General features: G+C 41.5%; 1 protein-coding gene across 47 annotated transcripts in view; it reads left to right on the top strand.

The window, feature by feature from the left end:
- The window catches only part of RIMS2 (regulating synaptic membrane exocytosis 2), a 583,792-nt gene that overhangs the window by 450,189 nt on the left and 112,820 nt on the right, over positions 1-20,783 (top strand). For 6 of the 47 annotated variants that reach the window (XM_075825887.1, XM_075825888.1, XM_075825848.1 and 3 more), the window contains one exon: positions 15,643-15,678. The exons of the other annotated variants lie outside the window; for them this stretch is intronic. In XM_075825887.1, coding sequence (XP_075682002.1) covers positions 15,643-15,678 — 36 coding nt within the window. The remainder of the gene's footprint in view (positions 1-15,642; positions 15,679-20,783) is intronic. 47 annotated transcript variants of the gene reach the window in all.

Genomic DNA, 20,783 nt, shown 5'->3' with positions numbered 1-20,783 from the left:
ATCCTAACGAAGAATTTCAAAAGAAACATAATGGCCCTTTAAATGTTTTTGTCCCATTTATGAAAACTATGATAAAACTAGAATTAATATTACGCAAACAGTCAGCAACAATTAATACTTGTGCTAATATCACTCAAACCTTGTAAATGTTCCGGGAGATCCTCAGAAGTGAATATAAACTCGTGATTATGGGGCAGATATCTTATTCTGGACTTCATTAATCCCACCGAAGAACACCATAGTCAACTTTCCTGAAATGGATGATAACAGAGAACAATAGATGGATTTAAACTGCACGGCAAATTCAGATATAGGTGCCTTAAAAAGGATATGGTGTTGAAAGATGGATATTGACTTTATGTCCACAAGTCTGTGCTGATTATTTTTATTTCATATCTTTAATAGAGTTGTAGCTCCATTTACAGGTCTAAATCTGAATGGGGGAATTTACCAGCGTTTCTACACTAGTTTCCTGGTGTGGAAAATTTGCAAACGACCCAAAAGTCGCAATAAGGTAGTTTCTGCTCTTCTTTGCACTTTTCAAAAAAGCAGGCGGAGCTTAGTGGAAGGGGCGTGGTCACCCATTGCCCACCGTACTTAGTATAATTTATGCCAGAATCTAGCGTAAATTATAGCGGAACTCTATACCAGCTCCCGGCTGTCGTAGATTTTATTCAGTGGCGCGCGGACAGAAGAAGATGCAACAAGTTTATTAAGAGGTGTATGTCATATCTTACCCCAGCTTGTTTCTTATTAAGACTGGCGTATGAAAATCTCTAAATCTGCCCCATAGAGTTATCCAATAATGAAATCTGGCTGTCTGCAGCCACCACTAGGGGGAGCGTAGGAGCTTACTGCATACTGTGGCATTATTTAGTTGAATGTTTATCCCCTTCCCCCTGCTTGCATTCTGGGCCCTAATGAGCAACAATTTTTTTAGTTTTTCCATCGTCACATTCAAAGAGCTATAACTTTTTTATTTTCACGTGGACATGGCTGTATGAGGACTAGTTTTTTGAGGAAGGAGTTGTATTTTTCAATCTCACCGTTTATGGGTATATAGAATTTTTTTATGAACTTTTGTTAACTTTTGGGGGGGGGGGATATAAAAATACAGCAATTTAGCCATTGTTCTTTGCATCTTACATTTACGCCATTTACCACGCAGCGTAAATATCATGCTACCTTTATTCTATGGGTCGGTACGATTACGGCAATAACACACATATAGTTTTTTTTATGTTTTATTACTTTTGCAGAAAAAACCCACTTTTGAACTAAAATACCTTTATTTTACTTCACCTCTTTCCAAGAGCCATAACTTTTTTATTTTTCCATCAATGTCGCCATATGTGGGCTTGTTTTTTGCGGGACTTTATTGCTACCATTTTGGGGTACATGGGACTTATTGATTAACCTTTTATTATTATTTTTTTACGGCGTTCACCTTGCGGTTTAAATAATATGCTAAAAAAAAATTTGGGTCATTACGATTGTCTGGATACCATATATTTGTAGTTTTTATTTTATTTTTACACTTTTACTAAATAAAACCATTTTTTATGGGAAAAAAATGGTTATGTTTTTTTTGTGTGTACCTTTTGTTAGTTTTTATTTCACATTTATTCTTTTTCAGTCCCACTAGGGACTTCACCATGCGATCTACTGATCGTTTATATATACATAGTATACTAAAGCATTACTGCCTGTCAGTATAAAACTGACAGGCACCTATTAGTCCATGCCTCTGGCACGGCCTAATAGGCATATATAGTCAAGGCAGAGCGGGGGGCCTTTGTTAGGCCGCCCGGCTGCCATGGCAACCGATCGAATGCCCGCAGTTGCATTTGCGGGCCGCCGATGGGTGTCAGGGGGAGCCCCTTCCCTCTGTAAAGTACTCAAATGCAGCAGTTGCTAATGACCACGGCATTTGAGGAGGTAAATGGTCACGATCAAAGTAAACTTCGATCGCTACCGTTGGAGCAGGAGCCCGACTGTCTTCAGACAGCCAAGCCCCTGTACCAGCCTGCATGGGACACTCGTGCAGAACGTTGATTAGGCGGCCTAGAATAAAGCCCCTTAATGACCCCCGTGAAAAGGTGTATCGGTGGTCGTTAAGGGGTTAAACCACATGCAGTAAACTTCTAAACTGTATGCAGGCAATTTTGAGCAGAGCTCCAACTTCTATATCGGCACAGATGTAGCAATCTTTAACATGACCCTAATAACTTGCTGCAGTGGGATAACTTATCATTTAGCACAACAAAAACCATTGGAAGTCATTGTGTCAAGCTAAAGATTGCTATATCTGTATATAAAAAAACAGTAATATGCACAGAATTTTGGACCTACTTAGATAATAAGGAAAATGGCTATTAAGGGGAAAAATTCACGACATTCTGACCCCTCTGAAATGAATTAACTGTCACAGCATCCTGTGTCAGATATTTCTGTAGTCTCACTGCTCTTACAGTAAAGAATCCACGTCTATGTTGATGTAGAACCTTTTTATGTACATATAGTAGATCCCCCTATTTATGCTTACAGTCCTGGGTATTAAAATATCATTAGATAGATCTCTGTACTGCCCATTGATAGGTTCCTACATAGTGATTTGGTCACCCTTTATAACTAAATAACCCCAATTTTGATAATCTTTTGGGGTACTGGAATACACCCATTTTATTTATTACATTGGTTATCTCTGGACCTGCACCAGCTCTGCTATGTTTTGCTATACACAGATGCTCAAAACTGTACATAACATCCTATGTGTAGTCTGACTACTGGTTTGTATAGACCTGGATATAATGGACACATTTCAAGTAAGTAAAATAAACATTAGGGAATTGCAATTTGGACAAACGTGAATTGATACCTGGGTAAACTAGGAAACTATATTGTATTATTCGGTCACAGAGTTTGATCGATAGATGTGGGCATCCGTTACAGTCTTCTTCCATTTGGTGCTCAATGTCAATAGGCAGTCGAAAAGTTTACAATTATTTGTCAAATCAATATTTAACACCAGCTCTATGATATAATACTGGAATTTGTGAACAATGAAGATTAGTGTTTTTACGAAATGATGTACAGTATCTCAGAGTTATAATATTATATTAAAAATGTATTAATGATAATTATAGAAATCTATCTGATAAGTGTCCATTATTGTGCTGGGTCACTTGGAGCTTTCATGACAGAGCACTATTCTCTTAAAGAAATCCTGTCACCTCTCCTAACAGGTCTTTTTTAGTATTTACTATCTAAAATTACTTTAAAATTACAATTCTGGATCATATTTTCTTAGAACTATGCTGTTTCTCTGTTATTCCTCCTAGAAATTTATGAATAAATTGACAACTAGGTGTTACCATTCCCTTTGTCAGTAGGGCGTTCCCCTACACACTCTGTCTCTGTCAGCACTGATTGTCCGATTGTATAGAGACACGCCCCCAACTGGTAACACCCAGTTGTCAATTTTTTCATAAATTTGTAGGAGGAATAACAGAGGTACAACACAAGGCAGAGTTCTAAGAAAAGATGTTTCAGAATTGTTATTTTCTTGGCAAATACAACTATTTACTAAATCAGACATGTCAGGAGAGGTGACAGGTCCACTTTAATGGGATTGTTACATCAGGACCGCTTATATGCCCTTTTAGGTAAATGAACCTCAAATGTTCCTTACTCAAGACCCCCTCTATGAACCAGAGCGGGGGAGTTCTCTATGTAAGTTATAATGGTGGCCATATTGAAGATGAAGATTTGCCATAACGGATTGTAACTTAGTGGCTGAAGATCATTTTGATTAACGTGACAGGAGGGGACTGTCAAGGATTTTGGTGGAAATGATCTTTTGAAATGGTGGATAGGTTGATTTTTAAGAGAGAGATTAAGTTAAATCGCCATTCAAAGGGAAGTATTACAAAACATTGACTATATAAGAATATGTTGTTGTCTAATAGGATTAAAATTTAGTTTAATGAGATATATGGAGATATGCATGTAATGTTTCATAGATTACCTTCTGCATGAGGTAAAAAAGAAAAAAGCTTGCTGGGGGTGCTCCTATGGGCACGGTCTCATCTTCTATTGTATCTTGTAATGGCATTCTTACATTTGCTTTGTAGACTGTAAGTGTAGAACATCATTACCACATTGTACACCACCAATCAACAATAATTATATATATATATATATATATATAGACACAGTCCAAAGGCAAATGGACACAGCACCCCAACATACCATAGATTAGGCCATGTGCTCATTTCCAGGGGATGAATCCGTTCCCAAATTTCAATACAAAATAACCATAGAAAGAAGTAACGGCACCAGGCCTTCAAGGCAGATGAAACATGGTGGATTTATTCATCTCAAGTGAGCGACGTTTCGGCAGATGCAACTGCCATTCTCAAGCTTGAGAATAATATATATATATACAGTGTTAGCCCGCAGCAGGAAAAGTACTGGAAGGGGTGTATAAGGCCACATTCAGACGAACGTAGCCAACCTCAGACGTGAAAAACTGCAGTTTTTCACTTTCGAGGTGCATCCGTGGTGCACACTTGCGGGACGCGTTATCACGCATCCCACGTAGACTAGAGTCTATGGAGGGATGCGTGAAGTGCAAAAAAATAGGACATGTCCTATTTTTTCACAGACCCGTCACACGCTCCGTTGAAACATCAGTCATGTGAACGGCCCCACTGAAATACTTGGGTCCGTGTCAGCTTTTGTTAAATTTGTGTGCTGGGACTGAATATCTATTGAATGCCAGGTGGGAATGGTAGTGGGACCTGTCATTCCCTTTCCCACTCCAGCACGGGCACCACCACTAGCCCAGGTAACTCAGTTGAAGCTACTGGGCTTGTTACTGAGCCATAAAAGCTCTGCAGTTAGTGCAGCGAGGGTCAGAGTCTGGGAATCCACACAGGGATAGTGTGAAAAACCTGATGAAATGAACACTGTACTCCTGGTTTATAATAAAACTTACAGTATAGTTAGTGCCCAGTTTGTATTGTTTGTGTGCTGCAAGTCTTGTATGCTGGATAAGCTCTTGTTTATTTTTGGACTGCAAAAAAGCCAAGCGTGGACTTTAAATTCGAAACATTTTTACATTTTCATTGCCTGCCGAATACGCAAAGATCCGGAAAAATAAACAAATATATATATACACCTAAATAAAATGGGAATGGTTGGTGATATTAACTTCCTGTTTGTGGCACATTAGTATATGGGAGGGGGGAAACTTTTCAAGCTGGGTGTTGACCACGGCGGCCATTTTGAAGTCGGACATTTTGCATCCAACTTTAGTTTTTTCAATGGGAAGAGGGTCATGTGACATCAAACTTATCGAGAATTTCACAAGAAAAACAATGGTGTGCTTGGTTTTAACGTTACTTTATTCTTTCATGAGTTATTTACAAGTTTCTGACCACTTATAAAATGTGTTCAAAGTGCTGCCCATTGTGTTGGATTGTCAATGCAACACTCTTCTCCCGCTCTTCACACACTGATAGCAACACCGCAGAAGAAATGCTAGCACAGGCTTCCAGTATCCGTTGTTTCAGTTGCTGCACATCTCGTATCTTCACAGCATAGACAATTGCCTTCAGATGACCCCAAAGATAAAAGTCTAAGGGGGTCAGATCGGGAGACCTAGGGGGCCATTCAACTGGCCCATGACGACCAATCCACTTTCCAGGAAACTGTTCATCTAGGAATGCTCGGACCTGACACCCATAATGTGGTGGTGCACCATCTTGCTGGAAAAACTCAGGGAACGTGCCAGCTTCAGTGCATAGAGAAGGAAACACATCATCATCTTGAGGTTTCCATTGATGAAGAATGGCCCCACTATCTTTGTACCCCATATACCACACCATACCATAAATTTTTGTGTTCCAACAGTCTTGGAGGGATCTATCCAATGTGGGTTAGTGTCAGACCAATAGCGGTGGTTTTGTTTGTTAACTTCACCATTCACATAAAAGTTTGCCTCATCACTGAACAAAATGTTCTGTGTAAACTGAGGGTCTTGTTCCAATTTTTGTTTTGCCCATTTTGCAAATTCAGTGCGCCGATCTGTGTCATCCTCGTTGAGATGCTGCAGCAGCTGGAGTTTGTAAGGGTGCCATTTGTGAGCAGCTAATATCCGCCGAAGGGATGTTCGACTGATGCCACTCTCCAGTGACATGCGGCGAGTGCTACGCTGTGGGCTCTTGCTGAATGAAGCTAGGACAGCCACTGATGTTTCTTCATTAGTGACAGTTTTCATGCGTTCACATTTGGGCAAATCCAACACTGAACCAGTTTCACGAAACTTGGCAAGCAGTTTGCAAACTGTAGCATGGGAGATGGGTGGTCTCGTAGGTTGTCTTGCATTGAAATCTGCTGCAATGACCCGGGTACTGCGTTCACCAGATATCAACACAATTTGTATCCGCTCCTCATGTGTTAACCTCTGCGACATGTCAATGGCTGTAAACAAAGAGAAGCTTGTAAATAACTCATGAAAGAATAAAATAACGTTAAAACCAAGCACACCATTGTTTTTCTTGTGAAATTCTCGATAAGTTTGATGTGTCACATGACCCTCTTCCCATTGAAAAAACTAAAGTTGGATACAAAATGGCCGACTTCAAAATGGCCGCCATGGTCAACACCCAGCTTGAAAAGTTTCCCCCCTCCCATATACTAATGTGCCACAAACAGGAAGTTAATATCACCAACCATTCCCATTTTATTTAGGTGTATCCATATAAATGGCCCACCCTGTACATTATATATCATATTATGTTTAGCAGATTGACATATTTTTTCAATTTTTAATATGTTTGTTGATGGAGAATGTAGCTATTTCCTCCCTCACTGGGCTATGAATTATGGTGGGGGTTCTTGTCTACCTCGTCACTGATGAACAAATACACATTTAGTTGACGGATTGTTTTTGTGATTGACTGACATGGAGGGACTGAGGGAGGGAGAGAACACTCTTTGTGACCAAGTGACAGAGCTTAATGAGAGCTAATATGGCTGATAATGGTTGTCAGCTACTTCCTGTCCCTGAAAAAAGAGGAGCTGAGGTTACAAAAATATGACTGCACATAGTTATATACTTTATAAACTTTACAACCTTTTCTTGCTTGTGAGATAATTTCAATATGGTGATGTTGAGACATACTAGATTTGAAAAGGGAAACAGTCTAATAAAGATATGACCAAATCCCATGGCTCTTACCCTGGGGTTAATGGCCAGTGATATGGTTTTGACACCTGTGCAATTTTCTGGTAATACTACAGTATGACACCCCAGGTGCCACTAGGGAACAATAATATCTGAAGCCGCCACCAACTAAGGAGCCACATACAGCAAGGCTGTGAACGACGTGTCTCCCGAGCCACTGGTTGGGAACACTGCTTTATAATGACTAGATGTGATCTTACTAACATGTATAAGTATATGTGTGGTCAATCCAAAGAGCTAGAAGATGATTTGTTATTTAAAAGGACTCTACAAAAGACCAGGGGACTTTTATTGCGTGTTGAACAAAGGCGTTTGAAACATTAATATAGGAAAGGGTTCTTTACAGTTAGAGTATTCAAACTACACAAAGAGGTAGTAATGGCAGATAATATGTCAGCATTAAGAAAAAGGGCTAGATGTTTATTTAATGACGAATGACATTGAGGCTTATAACTAATCTAGCATTGAAAGTCATACAATTGATTGAGGAGGGTTGATGAACGTGTTTCTTTTTTCAATTTATGTATTGTAACTGATAATCTAAATAATTTTGCTGCTATCCGATATCATAAAAAAAGACATATTAAAATACTTTTACTGTATAATTGTATTATTAAAAAAACCGAAAGTCGTTTCTGCACAAAGTACAGAAGACGGTGACTAGTGCAACATCTGTGGTAAGCACTGTATACATACAAATAACATACCGGCACTGTACACATACAAATAACGTTCCACGCACTGTATACATACAGATAACATACCGGCACTGTATACATACAGATAATGTTCCAGGCACTGTATACATACAAATAACGTTCCAGGCACTGTATACATGCAGATAACGTACCATCACTGTATACATACAGATAACGTTCCAGGCACTGTATACATACAGATAATGTACCGGCACTGTATAAATATAGATAACGTTCCAGGCACTGTATACATACAGATAACGTATCAGCACTGTATACATACAGATAACACACCGGCACTGTATACATACAGATAACGTTCCAGGCACTGTATACATACAGATAACGTATCAGCACTGTATACATACAGATAACACACCGGCACTGTATACATACAGATAATGTACCGGCACTGTATACATACAGATAACATACCGGCACTGTATACATACAGATAACGTTCCAGGCTCTGTATACATACAAATAACGTACCGGCACTGTATACATACAGATAACATACCGGAACTGTATACATACAGATAACGTACCAGAACTGTATACATACATATAACGTTCCAGGCACTGTATAGATACAGATAACGTGCCAGAACTGTTGAACTGTTTATTCTCTTGACATGTCATAGAGGCCACAATGACATAATGTTCTTGAGTGAAGCTGACTTGCTGCTATTTCCATCCTGGGCTTTGATGAATGACTTTCATATAGTGACAGATAATTGTACAGTTTGTGGCAGTTATTGTATTGTCGTACATGTAGCAGAGCTGAATTGGTTCATTAACCGTTTCTCTTGTACACTGGGCAATATAGTAAGTTATCCTGCAGTCCTTTAACACACAGATAATTCACAGTAAGGCTGGGTTCACACGACCATGTTACGTCCGTAATGTACGGAACGTATTTCGGCCGGAAGACCCGGACCGAACACAGTGCAGGGAGCCGGGCTCCTAGCATCATAGTTATGTACGACGCTAGTAGTCCCTGCCTCTGCGTGGAACTACTGTCCCGTACTGTAATCATGATGTACTATGATGCTAGGAGCCCGGCTCCCTGCACTGTGTTCGGTCCGGGTCTTCCGGCCGAAATACGTTCCGTACATTACGGACGTAACATGGTCGTGTGAACCCAGCCTTATAACAAAATCACACTGCACAAGAAAAGACAGTTAACATCATTTTCTGTCACCTGCCACGCCAAGAACACATTAAGCCACAAACATTGTAAGGGTCTGTTCACATCTGCGTTTTTGTTGCTCTGCTCCATCATAGCAGTAAAACAAAAAAAAAGGAGACGCTGGATCTGTCGCATGACGAAACCTAATGGTGCCCAACGGATCCCATTAACCTTAACAGGTTCTGTTGGGTTCAAGTCACGGTGTCTGTCATTTTGCTGGAGAATCAACAGAATCTGGAAAGGAGACTCCTGACGGAGCCACCGACGCAGCTGTGAACAGAGCCTTAGACTCAATTCATTTTTATTTATTTTGTCCAGATAGGACTAAGCTACATGTCATGGATTGTATTGGGAAACAGAGCCTTTAAAAAGTTACACTGGACATTCACTAGAAATTAATGAAATCACTGAAATAGATCTATAGATAGATATGAACTAGATAGATAGATATGAGACAGATAGACAGATAGATAGATAGAAAGATAGATAGATAGATAGATAGATAGATAGATAGATAGATAGATAGATAGATAGATAGATAGATAGATATGAGATAGATAGATAGATAGATAGATATGAGATAGATAGATAGGATATATCAGAGGTGTAGCTAGGTTCTCCAGCACCCAGGGCAAAGATTCCGTTTGATGCGCCCCCCCCCCACCCCGAACCTCTTTCCCGACATCTCCTTCCCCCTTGCCATGTTTGTTTTCTCTACCAATCAATGAGATGTCATTTGCCATTTGTACATTTTACAAGCAATATAGTTCTATATACAATAGCAGAACCAAGCTCATTACATATATACAGCACCAGAACAAAGCTGTAATGGATTTGCCTGAAACACCTTCTTTGTCGACGCCCGTGGTTAATCAGCCTGCATCTGTGCCTAGGTCTGTTAGAGTGACTCGATCTGCTACCACTCAGGCTGGGAGGCTGAGGAGTGGGAGAACCTATCACAGCCTGGCCAGACGGAGCTAGCTCCCGCCCTCTGTCTATTTATACCTTCATTTCCTGCTCCTCCTTTGCCTGTGATTCTTTCTGGTTTCCTGGCTCTGCTGCTCCTGCTAATATTATTGACCTCTGCTTCAAATTAACCCTGGCTTTACTGACTACTCTCCTGCTCTGCGTTTGGTACCTCGTACACTCCTGGTTTGACTCGGCTCGTTCACTACTCTTGTTGCTCACGGTGTTGCCGTGGGCAAGTGCCCCATTTTCCTTAGCTTCTGTGTACCCTTGTCTGTTGGTCTGTTGTGCACTTATTGAGCGTAGGGACAGTCGCCCAGTTGTACGCCGTCGCCTAGGACGGGCCGTGCAAGTAGGCAGGGACTGAGTTGCAGGTAGATTAGGGCTCACCTGTCTGTCTCCCTACCCCGTCATTACATAGTAAGCCCGCTGGTCGGGATCTGGGAGTCTTGGACCTAGCACAAGTTTCACAATCGTCAACGTAAGCCTTAACGTCTTTAAGCAACCCAGGCCACCAAAATGGTTCTCTAAGTTTGATCTTCGGGGGGCTTATAACCTTATCCGAATCAGGGAAGGGGATGAGTGAAGACTGCGTTTAACATGCCCGAAGGTTATTTCGAATATCTCGTCATGCCCTTTGGGTTGTGTAATGCTCCCGCGGTCTTCCAGAATTTCATAAATGAGGTTTTAAGAGACTACCTGGGGGTATTTCTTGTAGTGTACCTTGATGACATACTTGTGTTTTCCAAGGACTGGTTCTCCCACATTGAGCATGTCAGGATGGTGCTTCATGCCCTTCGGGAAAACAAACTGTTTGCTAAAACCGAAAAATGTGTGTTTGGGGTGCAGGAGATAAAATTTTTGGGTCAAATCCTCACTCCTAACGAATTCCGCATGGACCCTGCCAAGGTTCAGGCTGTGGCGGAATGGGTCCAACCTGCCTCCCTGAAGGCTTTACAGTGCTTACTGGGGTTCGCTAATTATTACAGGAGATTTATTGCTAACTTCTCGGTCATCGCTAAGCCTCTTACGGACCTTACTCGCAAGGGTGCTGATCTCCTCCACTGGCCTCCGGAGGCGGTTCAGGCTTTTGAGGTCCTTAAGAGGTGCTTTGTCTCTGCCCCAGTGCTGATTCAGCCTAACCAAATGGAGCCATTCATCGTGGAGGTTGACGCCTCCGAGGTGGGAGTGGGTGCTGTCTTGTCCCAGGGTACCAGGGGTCTTACCCATCTCCGTCCCTGTGCCTACTTCTCCAGGAAGTTCTCCCCCACTGAGAGTAATTATGACATTGGCAACCACGAAGTCTTAGCCATTAAATGGGCATTTGAACAGTGGCGCCACTTCCTGGAGGGTGCTAGGCACCAGGTAACGGTCCTTAACGACCACAAGAATCTGGTTTTCCTAGAATCTGCCCGGAGGCTAAACCCGAGACAAGCTCAATGGGCGTTGTTTTTTACTAGATTCAACTTTGTGGTCACCTATAGAGCTGGGTCTAAAAATATTAAAGCTGATGCACTATCGCGTAGCTTCATGGCCAGCCCTCCTCCTGAGGAGGATCCTGCTTGTGTTTTGCCCCCAGGTATAATTATATACTCTGTTGATTCTGACTTAGCCTCCGAAATTGCGACTGATCAAGGTTCAGCTCCCGAGAACCTTCCTGAGAACAAGCTGTTTGTTCCCCTGCAATTGCGGCTAAGGGTACTCAGGGAGAATCATGACTCTGCACTATCTGGCCATCCAGGCATCCTGGGTACCAAACACCTCATTTCTAGAACCTATTGGTGGCCTGGGTTGCTTAAAGACGTTAAGGCCTACGGCGCCGATTGTGAAACTTGTGCTAGGTCCAAGACTCCCAGGTCCTGACCAGCGGGCTTACTATGTAATGACGGCGTAGGGAGACAGACAGGTGAGCCCTAATCTACCCGCCACTCAGTCCCTGCCTACTTGCACGGCCCGTCCTAGGCGACGGCGTACAACTGGGCGACGGTCCCTACGCTCAATAAGTGCACAACAGACCAACAGACAAGGGTACACAGAAGCTAAGGGAAATGGGGCAGTTGCCCACGGCAACACCGTGAGCAACAAGAGTAGTGAACGAGCCGAGTAAAACCAGGAGTGTACGAGGTACCAAACGTAGAGCAGGAGAGTAGTCAGTAAAGCCAGGGTCAATTTGAAGCAGAGGTCAATAATATTAGCAGGAGCAGCAGAGCCAGGAAACCAGACAGAATCACAGGCAAAGGAGGAGCAGGAAATGAAGGTATAAATAGACAGAGGGCGGGAGCTAGCTCCGTCTGGCCAGTCTGTGATAGGTTCTCCCACTCCTCAGCCTCCCAGCCTGAGTGGTAGCAGATCGAGTCACTCTAACAGACCTAGGCACAGATGCAGGCTGATTAACCACGGGCGTCGACAAAGAAGCTGTGTCAGGCAAATCCATTACAAAGCTCAGTACATATATACAGTACCAGAACAAAGCTCAGTACATATATACAGCACCAGAGCAAAGCTCAATATATATACAGCACCAAAACCAAGCTCAATATATATGCAGCACCAGAACAAAGTTTAGTACATATATATACACACAGTGCCAGAACCAAGCTCAGTACATATAAACAGTGCCAGAACCAAGCTTAGTACATAAATACAGTGCCAGAATACTGATCAGTACATATATACAGCACCAGAACAAAGTTCAATACATATATACAGTAGCAGAACCATGCTCAGTATATATACAACACCAGAACCATGCTCGGTACATATATACAGCACCAGCATAAATACAGCTCAATTTAGTGCAACCCCTGCCGTATAGGTTTTTCACTAAATTGTATACAGCTCCCAGCATGGCCCAAACAATGGTAAGGCTATGCTGGGAGATGCTGTTTCACAAAAAAAAAATCATACCACCATCATCTCGCTGCAGATCATACAGTGCTGATTAGAGGCAGAATAAACATTTACATTAAGTGACTCACAGGTGTCGATCTCCGATTCTAGTTGTCCTTTTTCTCTTTTCTTCTATATGCAGTCCAGACCTCTATGATGACTTTTCCCTGCCACAGCCCATTTCTGCAGTTTGCAACTCAGATGTCATCAGCTTCTCACTTTTCAAACATTTCTGCAAGTATAAACAAAGATAAAGTTCTCATAGTGCCAGACACTGTGCACCTTAATATAAAATCACCAAACACTGTACGTCTAATTATAATAGCACCATTCACTGTACCTCTAATTATAATAGCACCATACACTGTACCTCTAAATATAATAGCACCAAACACTGTCCCTGATTATAATAACGCTATACACTGTGTCCCTGATTATAATAGTGCCATACACTGCACCTCTAATTATAATAGCACCATACACTGTGTCCCACACACACACACACCGTGCCCCCTGTAGATAGTACCCCCATAGAGCCCCCTGTAGATAGTGCCCTACATAGATCCCCCTGTAGATAGTGACCCACATAGAGCCCCTGTAGATAGAGCCCCACATACAGCCCCCTGTAGATAGTGTCCCACATATAGCCACCCCTGTAGATAGTGCCCACATATAGCTATCCCTGTAGATAGTGCCCTATATATAGACCCCCTGTATATAGTGCTCCACATATAGCCCCCTCTGAAAATAGTGCCCCACATGTAGCCCCTCCTGTAGATAGTGCTCCACATTTAGCCCACCCTTGTATATAGTGTCCAACATATAGTCCACCCCTGTATATGGTGCCCTACATATATCTCCCCCTATAAATAGTGCTCCACATATAGCCCACCCCTGAATATAGTGCCTCACATATAGCTCCCCCTATAGTGCTCCACATATAGCCCAACCCTGTATATGGTGCCTCACATATAGCTCCACCTATAGTGCTCCACATATAGCCCACCACTGTATATAGCCCCCCTGTATATGGTTCCTCACATATAGCTCCCCTATAGTGCTCCACATATAGCCCACCCCTGTATATAGCCCCCCTGTAGATAGAGCCGACCTCTGTCGATAGAGCCCCCCTGTAGATAATGTCTCATATTTATTAGGATAAAAAAACAAAAAATACTTTATATACTCACCTTAATCACGTTCCCGTGCCGTCCGGTGGCAATGCAGACCTGCACTCTTCTGAGCAGGTCTGCTGGGATTGAACAACACAAGCGGCACGATGACATCATCGTGCCGCTTGCGTCGTTGAAAGGCGCTGATTGACAGGGCAAGTCATTCTGCCCTGCCAATCAGCGCCTTTCCTGGACGCAAGCGGCGTGATGATGTAATCTCACCGCTTGCTTCTATGACTTGCCCTGTCAATCCGTGCCTTTCAACGATGCAAGCGTTGCGAAGAAGTAATCGCGCCGCTTGAGTTGTTGAAAGGTGCTGACTGGCCGGGCACGGAACGTACCCGTCCATTCATCACCTATAGTGCAGGAGGGGGTGGCGACTACTGGTTTCAGTGGCGCCGCCGCCCCCACAGAAAGGCAGCAAGCCACCATCATGGACGGTGCGGCCATGGCGCCCCCCACCTTCCCCCTTAGTTGCGCCCGGGGCGCCTGCCCCCCCCCCCCAGCTACGTCCCTGGAGATAGATAGATATGAGATAGATAGATATGAGATAGATATGAGATAAATAGATATGAGATACATATTAGATAGATAATAGACAGATAATTAGAAAGATAGATCTACTGAATGTAACTAACTAATCTGTTTGATAAATTAAGTGTTTATTCACACAATGTTTGCAGCGTAAGTCTGAGGTACAGTATATCTCCGACAGATGTCTCTGACTGATAACAATATATAGGCATGCATCACCCATAGGATCCTATGTTAAATAAAACATATACGGCATGGTATATGTTTCTTTTTTGCAGGATGCCTCTGTATGGAATAATGTAGCACATTACACTATTCAATATAGTTGAAAGTAAGTTATACCGACGTATACCTGCCTGATGGAGTAAAAATGGAGACTCTGTTGGCCTCCGTCAGGTCAATGGTGGCCTATGGATACATTTGTCGTATGCGGTGGGATATTTTGCGTCACTTACGCCAAGCAGACGCTTAAAGCGCAATGTGAATTCAGTCTGATGTGGTTTCTTGCATTTCAAATACTTCAATAAATTACAATAAATAATAATTGCCTAGAAATAATGATACATTAAAGATATGGAAAAATGTGCACTTTACAAATACCAGAAAAATTTGTATAAACAGATCAATTTAAAAGGGACAATCCACAAAATTTGAAGATGCTTGTGAAATATACTGTAAAGTAAAAGGGTCGAGCTAAGCTTCAGGGTGTTACTAGTGTAATAGAAGTGATAATGACCAAAACACGGACACACATACAGTATTTGCATCAGTCCATTCATTTATCCATTCATCTGTCTTTATTCCCACCGCACAGCTTGTGCTGGTTGCAGATAAGTTTTTTTTTAAATGTTTTATTCATTTGTGTTTTTCTTGTGTTCCCATGTAGCACCATTGTTTTAATTTCATGTATTTCATTACATGTACCATTTTTATTTCTAGAATACAGGATGGCAGAACAAGAGAATGGGGATCCAGGTATGGGGCTTAGAGACATGTTGTGTGATTGGACATGGTGGTATTTTTGTTTTATTGTATGTTATTTTTGCTTTAGAGCATTTTTCCATTTATTTGTTCAGTGTCTTGTTAAGATCTTAAAGGCTATGTACACCTTCAAAAGCAATTCAGTGTGAAAGGTCAATCACTGTGTTTTGTGTCACTTAACAATTATTTTTACTTTTTGAGATACAGCTGCTTTGTATTCTCTATACAGAGCAGCTGTATCGTGCGTGCGCTAAGACCTGAATCCGTCAGGTCCGCGGAACTGACGGGTTCAGTGACAGCAGGTTCAGTGTTATGAACTTAGATGTGATGGATAACAGGTGGTTCCTGCGTGTCAGAGACACGCAGGACTCGCTGATACTGAACCCGTCAGCCCCGCAGACCTAACATGAAAAGGTTTTAGCGAAAGATACAACTGCTGTATATAGAGAATACAAAGCAGCTGTATCTTAAAAAGTTAAAATAATTTTTAATAAAGCCTAATTATTAAGTGGCACAAAGCACAATCATAGACCTTATTGTATAAAAAAACAAACGCTTTCGTACGTAGCCTTTAGGGTACACTACTTTATGGCTTAAATTATTTTTTTTCATTTACAAATTCCGTGTCTTAGATGTATTACAGCTGATTTCTCCCAGGTTGTGTCCTCCATTGAAATTAATTTAAACACTATGGGGAGAACTCTGTATTCCTAGCTCCCATTGTTCTTGAGGGCCGCCATACAGATATACCAACCTCAATATGTTATTCCCATGTATGCTGATCTCATTAGTACTAGAAGGCACAGGGCATGACGATGGGACAAGATTGAGAGTCATAGAGAGGTAAAAATAGAGCAGTAAAGTTTTTGTGTCTCTATACTTAAAGTTACAAAGTCCCAGTTTACAGTATTAAAAACAGCTCTGAAGCACAAACTGCTGCTCTAACATGGGGAATACCATGCACATGGAGAGGAAAGGAACATTTTTTAATGCAAGTTCCCATATATAATAAAAAAATAACTAAAGTCCAATCAGCGTGGTTACAAAAAGCTGGGATTTATGTCAGAGCTGCCAGATGCCGGCCCAGCATTCAGCTGATCTCCACGGATCTGGCTTCTCTAACCCCTGGCGATCCGCTGCTGCAGGAAAAATATAATATTACATGGTGGTTACTGAAAAGAATGGACAGATCTGCAACCTCAGAAGCCGCTTTTACATAACAGCACTCCATTGTGGCTCGTAGAGGAGTCCATGTGCTTTTGCCCAGAGTGAAGGTGCTCAACCCACGCCCACAGTCTCACTTAAAGGGGTATTCCCATACTTTAATTGTCAGAAAACAGCAAGATCTGAATTTTCCCAAATAGCATACATTTTCAAAAATGTACCATTTCTCAGATCCAGCTGACCGTCCAGCCACGGACCTCTTTTTTTTTATTTATAGCTGCCTATGGATCCTGTCACTGCTTTGGATCAACAGCGACGGCCGCGCTTGTACCATTTAGTAATTGTTAGTGTCAGCCGGTATGGCCAGGATCTAGGGAGTGCGCATGCCGGAGCATGTGCAGTAGCTCCCTGTCTGGCCACCTCTACACTCCTCTATGAAAGTCTTTAGAGCGGCACCCGGGCATCTGCTGTAGGCATGGAGCCGTTCTTCAGGGCTGCACACGGCACATAGATGCTGAGCCCCTTACCTGGGCTTTCATAGTGTCCGCTTCCTCGGCAGCGCACATTAAAGCAAGCGGCACCCACAAATCAGCAAAGTGCACCCAGCAAGAAATGGGGAAATTAAGTTCAAAACAAAAAAGACCTGGTAGAATTTTTATTTTGAAGAGATATGTATCATTTTTGTTTGAGAACTGATTGGGGACAAACAAAATGATGGCCGAGATGGGATGGGAATAACCCTTTAAGTCGACCTGACAAAATGGCCTTTCTTATAGCCTGCCCGCCCATTTATGTCCCAGCAGCAGTCGTCATGACCTACCTAGGGACCTTTACATTTTCGTTCCTTGCCAGGAAGTCTAGCGAGGCATCCATACGACACATTGCCCACCCCTTATTATAACTTATCTGAGTTAAAAAATATAGTAGATCAATGGTCTCCAACCTTTGAATCTCCAAATCTCAGCAAGGCCTGTCAACTGGAGGCTGGGGGTTGTAGTTCTGTAACAGGTCGTGGACCACTCTTGTAGGTTGTCCTACAGTTCTATGCAAAACCACCAGGAGTTGACCAAACGTCAAACTCATCTTTGCTACATGTCATCTCTTCGACAGGCTCTTAATAGATGGGACTCATCTTCATTGTGTAGATTCCAGCACATGAATCTCTTCTACCCACCGTACCCTTTAATAATATCTACAAAAATATCATTCTATACATTGATCTTTTTTGCAGTGTTCACTCTGATATCCCATGAGACTTCAGCTCAAGTGACAGCTCGAAGATTAATAATTTGAGAAAAATGCCCTATTTTTTTAAGACAGTGCTGAATGATGAATGTACCCCTAGGATGCTGTAGGGAATCGAGGACCAAGTTTCTGAGCACCATTGCATTTTAATAGGACAGTTCTGTTCTGCACTTGACAAGATGTATCATTTCCATATCACTATATTCTCAGGCTCTTAGGAAAGGAATTAATTATTGGCAGCAGAGCGTGTAACCCTCAGATCCACAGTGATATCTTTGTACAGTTGGGGGTTTTGGATTAAGTCATTTTGAGAACATTATGGACTATTTATGTGTGTATGATGCTGCAGTGCTCAGATTGTCCCGCTAGCCAAAGTGGGCACCTCTTAGTAGTTCTTTAAAAACTGGAAATATACAGTTTGCTTTAGAGTTTTTCCACTCCAACTTACAAAAATATGGTTACTAAGGTAATAAGAACTAGAGAAAATACCAGTTTATGTCCTTCTAAGCGTTGTTGCTTCTTTATTTCTCTGAATTCAGTGGCAATTCTGCCTTGGGCTGAAGACCAGAGACAGTCTGGTTGCTCGGGACATGCTTGAATTACTGTGGTTGTTAGGCAGTGTGTACCTAGCAACCAGACTGTCAGACATGACTCAGCTGTTTAGCTTAAAATGGATGGCCAACTTTTTACACCATTTCATTTTGAGGTCCAACCTTCTGTGACTAATTTTTTCATATATCTTTAAAGTGATCGGAGCTCCATTTTTTTTAATACTTCAAATGCACTGCAGCCACCACTAGGGGGAGCTTAGAAGCTTACTGCATACAGTTTATCCTATGGTCACAATAATGAGACAGTATGCAGTAAGCTCCCTCTAGTGGTGGCAGCAGGCAGACAGAATTTGATCATTTAACTCTAGGTCTATGCAAACGGTATAAAGCTCTGCATCAGGAAAAACAAAGCTCTGACTGCAATAAAGATAAAGACATTTATCAGCAAAGAATTTTGGACCTAAAGAAAAAATGTTGTCAAAAGGTGAACATTCACTTCTAGGTCATTGCTTCTAGGGGAGAATATCTCCGTAATGCCACATCCAATATATTCTAGAGCATACTGATGTACAGTATGGAACCATTGTCTTCCATGGGTGCCGTATTATGACTCTGTACAACCCGAAGCTTGTACAGAGTTATAATACGGCCAAGAACATGATCCCTTGAACTGGTACTGACCTTAGAGCAGATTAGGGGAAAATACCCTGGCAGAGGTCATACCATGCCATTTTCCATTTCAGACTGGATTTTTCAAAAAGTCTTTAAAGGCGCACCGTAGAATCTACAGGCTATTAGAAAGTATATACTATATATATATATATGTACATACAGATGTAACCGTCTTTATCTTGACTTTTAACTCATTAAACAGTGGCTAGAGCTCTTATCTTGACTTTTTCAATGACTTTTCAATGGCTTTTGTTGTGTGATATCACGCTGCAGCAAGTTATCAGAGTCAAGATAACTTGGCTACATCTGTATATATATATATATATATATATATATATATATATATATATATATATATATATATATATACTGTATATAGCTTATATAAAGGCATCTTGCAAAATGTGTTCCTATGTGTCTGATGAGTACAGATCTATATCTATCTATCTATCTATCTATCTATCTATCTATCTATCTATCTATCTATCTATCTATCTATCTATCTATCTATCTATCTCCTATCTATCTATCTATCTATCTATCTATCTATCTATCTATCTATCTATCTATCTATCTATCTATCTATCTATCTATCTATCTCCTATCTATCTATCTATCTATCTATCTATCTATCTATCTATCTATCTATCTATCTATCTATCTATCTATCTATCTATCTATCTACCTATCTGATATATTTTATATATATATTCCACCAAGTTTGATGGTGGTAGACTATTGATAGACTTTATTGCTAAAACTTGGCTGGCAGGGGATGCTACAACACTGATTTCCATCGCAAAGTATCATTTCTCCATATTTTGTGGTCTCCATTGCTTTTACAACTAGGCATTAGATCATTGCAAAACTTCCAGGGATGTTCAGCAGCTTAAAACCACATTTATCATCTGTTTACAATGCAGTGAATGGGGTCATATTGTGCATTACGAGGGGAGTACATTTCTCATCATCTACTCTGTAGTTCTTGCATGGCTGTGCTTAACTACATGACATCTAATAGTAAATTAATTTGCTATTTACTTTTAGTATCACCATGAAGTCTATGCATTTATTATACATAGTGGGGGCATTTAAAGGGGTTGCACCGGATTAGATAAACATTGCTGCTTTCTCCCCGAAACAGCGTCACACCTGTCCATAATTTGTGTCTGTTATGGCAGTTTAGCTCTATTGAAGTGAATAGAGTTGCGCTGCAATACCACACGCAACCTGTGGACAGGTGTGGCACTGTTTGTGGAAGAAAGCAGCAATGTTTATCTAATCCAGTACAACACTTTAACTGTTGCATCAATAATCATGAATGTGGCCCACTGGTCAGATACACCCCAGAGCCACAAAGTGTCTCCTCTGCTCAAATAGGTGGTGAGTGGTCATAGTAATGGCCAACCTCCTCTAGTTTATATAGGAAAAGTTGTTTGATATGTAAAGAGCTAATAGTTTATAGTT

The sequence above is a fragment of the Rhinoderma darwinii genome, chromosome 5 (genome assembly GCF_050947455.1).
Source record: "Rhinoderma darwinii isolate aRhiDar2 chromosome 5, aRhiDar2.hap1, whole genome shotgun sequence".
In the NCBI taxonomy this organism is placed as follows: domain Eukaryota; kingdom Metazoa; phylum Chordata; class Amphibia; order Anura; family Rhinodermatidae; genus Rhinoderma; species Rhinoderma darwinii.
This window is presented reverse-complemented; position numbering and strand designations above follow the sequence as displayed.